General features: G+C 38.9%; 1 protein-coding gene across 1 annotated transcript in view; it reads left to right on the top strand.

The window, feature by feature from the left end:
• The window catches only part of LOC101854858 (CD109 antigen), a gene marked incomplete at both ends in the record, with an annotated part of 54,662 nt that overhangs the window by 41,686 nt on the left and 6,221 nt on the right, over positions 1 to 6,755 (top strand). Inside the window, 6 exon segments of the mRNA XM_013080914.1 lie at positions 912 to 1,068; positions 1,595 to 1,675; positions 2,666 to 2,843; positions 4,159 to 4,370; positions 5,993 to 6,145; positions 6,569 to 6,631. Of these exon segments, the coding sequence (XP_012936368.1) occupies positions 912 to 1,068; positions 1,595 to 1,675; positions 2,666 to 2,843; positions 4,159 to 4,370; positions 5,993 to 6,145; positions 6,569 to 6,631 (844 nt within the window).

Raw genomic sequence — 6,755 nt, 5'->3', positions numbered from 1 at the left:
TGTGTGTGTGTGTGTGTGTGTGTGTGTGTGTGTGTGTGTGTGTGTGTGTGGTTTTTAAAAAAATAGGTTTTGCATCTCTGACAATGAACGGTTAATGGTTAAATTTCGACAATAACAAAAAGAACACCGAGAGCCATAACAATATCAACAACAATATCAACAACAATATCAGCCAAAATGATGATAACACAACATTAACAAATACAACACATCATCAAAAACACCAACAACAACAACAACAACAACAGCAACAACATCATCAACAACAACCACAGCAATGATAACAATTATAGCAATTAATTCAATAACAATAATAGCACTAATAGATCAGCAACAATTTCTAACAACAACCGTAACAACAACAACAACCCAGAGAACGAGATACGGTGTCTTCTCGTTCTTCAGCCTTTTTATATAAAGCATTTTAAAAAGATTTTGACTGATGGCTGGAGGATGTCATCAGAAGGTCCTACTTCATTTCTATCATCTGTTGCCGGTCCATGTCTCTTTTTTTTCTTTGTCTTTTTATATTTCGTCTCTTCATCTGTTTCCAACGTTTTTGAATACATCAATTCATAACAACAGTAACAGCATAAACAACACTTTGATAACAACAACAACAACAACAACAACAATAACAACAACAACACTATAACGACGACTACAACAAACGACACTATAACAAAAATAATAACGACAAACAATACTATAACAACAGCAAAAAAACAACGTTATAACTACAGCAACAACAAAAACAACACTAGAACAACTATAACAACTATACAACAACAAAAAACGCTATGACGACAACAGCAACAAACGGCACTATAACAATGGAAACAATAAACACAGAAACAACCAAAAATGAACAAACTGTATCAATTACTAATGACTGGTATCCGACAATCTAGGTTGACAGCGTTCGTGGTGAAAGTTTTTCATCAAGCCAGTTCCCATATCTACGTGGATGATGACGTCATAACCAGAGCTGTCAACTGGATGCTGAACAAACAGAACTCAGACGGCTCCTTCCCTGAGCCAGGGCGGGTTATTCACAAGAGCATGCAGGTGGGTTTTTTCAGGAGTGTGTTAAAATTTTACATCCTTTTCGATAGAGAATATCCTATCTTTAGCGACATTATTGGTTCGCCAAATGGAAAGGTTTTAGGACAGATGATAGTGTACTAGTCTATGCTGCGCTGTTTTTAATCTTCAATTTTCACGAGTTAATCTTATGCTCACACACCCAAACAATGCTAAGTATGGGTGGGAATCCAAAAGAATGTAATCGTGTGTAGATTTTTATCCGAAAAAATTGTGTTCTGACTTATTAAACAAACAAAACAAAAGTATTTGCGGACTTTGTGAATAATGTAACAACACATTCTACAACATGTAATATTTTGAAACACAAATTTAAATATATTTTTTTGGTTTTTGTTGGAAGTTTCAGATTTTTTATAAACTCCAGAAAAATCTGTATGAATAACGATGTGATGTGCCCCAAAATAGTGCGTCTTCAAGCGTGCTAAATCGCAACCTGAGTTCAGTGAGTTAACCAGTTGAGTGAGCACCTTATCATTTTCGTCTTCAGGGCAAGGCTGGCAGTGGAACGGCTCTCACCCTGTTTGTCTTTATCTCCTTGATGGAAAACAAAGATCTCTTCGCCACCGGGGTGCGTCCTTTTATTTGATGGTTGCTGGACTTCAGTATAATTTGTTTCTCTATGATTTGTAGCTTTAGGTGTTTCGTGCACACGCGTGTATGTGTGTATTATATATATATATATATATATATATATATATATATATATATATATATATATATATATATATAAGCAAACCGCCAGAAAGACACAGACACATACACACACAAAACACACACACAAACACACACACGCACACACACACACACACACACAAACAATTTCTTTCTTTCTCTATGTCTCCCTCTCTCTGTCTCTCTGTCTCTCAGTCTCTCTCTCTCTCTCTGTGTCTCTCTGTGTCTGTCTCTCTCTCTAGGGTGTGTGTGGGTGTGTGGGTGTGTGTGTGTGTGTGTGTGTGTGTGTGTGTGTGTGTGTGTGTGTGTGTGTTGGTGGGTGAGTTGGTGTGGGTGTGTCTGTGTCTGTGTCTTTCTCGCGGTTTGCTTTATAGTTTTACTACTTTTGTGTCTCACTATTATGTAAGCTCGTGCCCTGTGACATTTCGCCATAACCTGATCCCATCTTACATTTCTTGATCTGGTATGATTTCATTTCACCTCGGCCCCTATTTGATTATTTTAATTTATTACATCTCATCTTATCTGACATCAATGCATTCATCCCATCTGATTTCATGGCATCTATCCTGGTATCTCAGCCAAAGCGCCTTTTTTTCTCACACATTTAGAGGGGGTTTTTTGTGCGTCACCTCGTTTCTGATCATTTCCAATCTCATCCAACTCCACCGGAACTCATCTCACTTATAATATCTGATAGAATATCTCATCTCATTTCATCTCATTTCACCTCATTTCACCTCATCTCACCTCACCTCACCTCACCTCACCTCATCTCATCTAATCTCTTCTCGTCTCTTTTCATCCCATCTCATCTCATCTCATAGAAAAATAATATTCTACCCGACTCCACTTCATTCATTTCATCTCCCCTCAATCTACATAGGCTTACGCCACAAAGTTCGAGTCAGCCCGCACCAAGGCACTAACCTACCTTGAGGCCCAGATGGTCGACGAGGATGACCCCTACAATCTGGCTCTGGCTGCGTACGCCTTCCAACTGGCCGGAAGTAGCAAGGCCCAAAGTGTCCTCAACAAACTGGAACAGAAAGCCACAGTCAAGGGTGGGCGAGTTTCAGTCGTGTGTTTAAATGTTCGTCTAGTTGCTTTTGTTGTTGACGTTGTTGTTGTTGTTGTTGTTGTTGTTGTTGTTGATTGTGGTGGTGGTGATGATGATGATGATGATGATGATGATGATGATGTGGCGTTAATATCTTCGTGGTTAGACTACCGGACTCGTAATCGTGAGGTTGTCGATTCGGAAGTTCGAGGATCAACTGGGCGTGACGTTGTGCCCTTGGAAACGGCGCATAACAACAATCTTCCTCTACCCCCTTGGGTGGCATGAGTACCGGCTAAAGACAGCGAAAGATCGTGTCTGTGTGTTGGTGTTTTAACACCTTTAACATGGCAGCTGGCATTGTATGCTTCTAAGTACACTCTTAGAATATAAGACTAATATTTGAAAATACACAAAATGTTGTTAATTTTTCAAAGGGCATTCTGATAATTGTGTAAAAGATACCTCAATTTTTCAAGTGGAGTTTCATTATTTGGCTTTTATTAGCATGAATGTATAATATGGGTTCAATATCTTTAACATCTTGGGAACAATGACAAAAAAACTCACAACATGTGCTTTTTTGTCAATATTTTAAGTTGAATTCTTGAAACCCTCCCCACCCCCGTTCTACTCATTCAAGGAAACAAACAATGAGCATACTTGGCTAAAACCATATTTCAATGATAGAGAATTCAATTTTGCTTTTACTGACCAAATGCATGCCTCTTCAGTGATTATTGTTATAATTGTTTGTAGACAAAAACCATTTCCTTTGTTACACTTCCCCCCTGTGTTCAAAATCATGAGAATCTGGCTCCTTCATCCTCGTAAAATTAGTAGAAATATTGAATTCTACCTTCGTTTAAATTTTGAGCTCTGAAAGAGGGTGCCCTCGAAAATTATATAATGATATAATGTAGATTATCATCGTTGATTGCGTTGTTTTAAAACGTAAACTCCTTACTAAACAAAATGAAACCAGAGCACTTTGCTCTGTGTCGAAACGCTGACTACCAGGAACCATGTTTTATATATGAACGAGTCTCCAGCAGCTGTTTGTTTGCTTATTATGAATTTCCATCACCATGTGTTTTTGTGTACGCGTTTCCAGCAGCTGTGCGTTCGTTTGTTTGTGTTTCAGCTTTGTATGTTTATTTGTATGAGTTCGCTGGCATGTCATTTTCATTCTGAGGACAGCAAAATATATACGACTTCCATGTGTATAATTTGTCATTGTGTAACTCAATAAGACAATGTTGCTTTGAAAAATGAATAAAATGGTGTTTTTTCTCCCTCTCGTTTTTTCCCTTCACCAGATGGACTCAAGTACTGGCACTACCCACAAACTACCACGTCAACCAGCACCGCGACCTGGCATAGACCCAATCCAGCCAAGGCCATTGATACAGAAATGACGTCATACGTCCTTCTGACTTATGCTGCTCGTAGAGATCTGATCAACGGGAAGAGCATCATGCAGTGGGTGGTACAGCAGAGGAATCCTAACGGTGGATTTTCCTCCACTCAGGTAGGCTGCTGACAGAGCAGAAACTAGAAAGTCTTGGTTCTTTAACAAATAAGAATGGTAAAAATTGCCTTTGTGTTTAATAGGTTTCTATGGTTCTTTCTTCTGCAAACATGCTCTAAAAACCACAAGAAATACGTACATTTCCAACGCTGCAAAGAGGGAAGAGGTCGATATCCTGGGAAGAACAACAAATGAAGGAGTCAAATGAAAAAAAAGGCTAAGACACGTTAACGACTATGTTTATTTTAAAAAATTTTAGGAGGGGGTGGACTTGCCTTGTTGTTAACTTGAATGGCTGTTAAAGAAATATAGTTTGTGAATGCATTCATTGTTTTTTTCAAGTGATTGATTATGCAATGGGATATTCTACAGGTACTGTTGTAAGTATTCAGACTAGTGCAAATTTACCCTGATTTTATTTCTTATCATGGACGTATCCTGGGGGTTTTCTTGGCCCCATCAAATGAAGTCTTGAAAGGAAAGGAATAATTTGGACTTCTGTCAGCATAAATAAACTTAACCTAATCTTTGCATAGGACCCAAAGTGACATGCACAATTCCGCACAAATGTAACCCTCTGTGATATCACTGACTCAGTACTCATGTGACATGAACAAGCACTATAATTGTGATAACCATTTGCTTCTTGTGGTGAACTCTTGAGCTGCTGTTTGTAAGGATTGCATCAAAGATTGAGAATTTAATGTTGGGACGCTAGTCTGTATTCATAGCCCTGAAGAGATACTATTATTTCTTTTAATGTAATCGTTATCTATAAAGATAAGAATAGAGTCTCTTTAGTTGGAAAAATGTTGTTAGAAACAAGTCTCAGTGTTTGTCTGACTATTTTATACTGTGCGATTTTGAGGCAATAATATAACTTTATCAAAGCTTTGAAGCGTGAGGTCAGTATTCATGCTATTCGAATACCGTGTGCGAATATTTGTATCTTAAATGATAAGTCCATCCGCAACTCCCGCTAGTCAACATTCATTAACTATTTATACAGCTATTCATTGAGTGCACGTGTGCTGGCTAATGCACAGTGCAATACGATAACACGTTATTACTCTTTGAATTTCGAATAAAGGAAGCTGAGCTCCTTGCGGCAGCCTCTGTTAATTTCCTTGAAAACATTCGCTGCGCTTCATGGGTAATGTGCCCTTGGGCTATTCAAGGGGTCATCATCATCATCTTCATTGCCTTTCTCACCCTGGATCAGGATATAGGCCGCGAACAAACACTTTCCACCCTTCCCTATCATGGGCTAGCCGCTTGGTGTTATTCCATGTCCACCCATTTTTCTGTATTTATGGGGTAACTTATAAATATTGATTTGCAGTGAACATTTTTAAGAAGCATTATTTTATAACTCTTGTTAGCCCCACTTATCTCTTTATCACATAACCCACAAGTAATTTTACTAAGGTTTGAAACATTATTTTTAATCTCACAGCATTCGAATGTCTCTGCCACGCTTCGTATAGCTGTGAAAAGTGCAAAAAATCGGGTGAAAGTTGAAAAATAAAGTTGGATGGATACAGGTTTACTGACTACGTGTGAATCCTCTCTACTCCATCAACTCTATCACCACCCCTACCAACCCTCGGTTCTTTCACCAGGACACTGTGGTTGCTTTGAATGCCCTGTCTGAGTTCAATAGGCTGGTGTACGGTGACAAGTTCCAGGTGCACATTACTGCCACCCTGGACAGATCTACCAAGTACGATTTCGACATTGACAAGACAAATTCCCTCGTGTTGCAGACTAGAGAGGTGAGAGTTGCCATCCTTGTTGTATGTTGTCCGTGCATTTGTTACTGTTGTTTCATTGTGGATTGTGATGCTGATGCTGATGCTAATGAAGATAATGTTAATGATGATGTTATGATGTTCTTTTTAATGTAGTAGAATTTTTTACGCCCACATCAGCACAATTTAGATAATTAATATGTCAACTTGTTCTTGTTTTAGGTATGTGCTGTAAATCTTCTATTTCTTTTTTTTCCCCCCGCTTTAGGCTAACATCAATGAAAACGCATCGGAACCTTAGTTTTCAATGACCGTTATGAACAGGCTTTTGGGTTCTTGTGGCCATGCAACGATCTGAGAAGATTGAACAGAGCGATTTCATTTTACCTTGTTTTATCCGCGGTCAGACGAAAGTAAACAAGCTATAATAGCATGTCTTTGTTTCAGAGTACCACGGTTCCAGCCCAAGTGAAGATTGATGCCACAGGAAGCGGTGTTGTTCTGGCCAATGTAAGTCAAAAATATATGTGTTGTATGTCACGCGACAGTGTGAATGTGTGTTTCTGTTTGCCATAGTTTCCCCCCAACACACACTCACCCCCCTCACCCTCTCTCTCTCTCTCTCTCTCTCTCT

The sequence above is a fragment of the Aplysia californica genome, unplaced genomic scaffold, assembly GCF_000002075.1.
Source record: "Aplysia californica isolate F4 #8 unplaced genomic scaffold, AplCal3.0 scaffold00105, whole genome shotgun sequence".
NCBI lineage: Eukaryota > Metazoa > Mollusca > Gastropoda > Aplysiida > Aplysiidae > Aplysia > Aplysia californica.
This window is presented reverse-complemented; position numbering and strand designations above follow the sequence as displayed.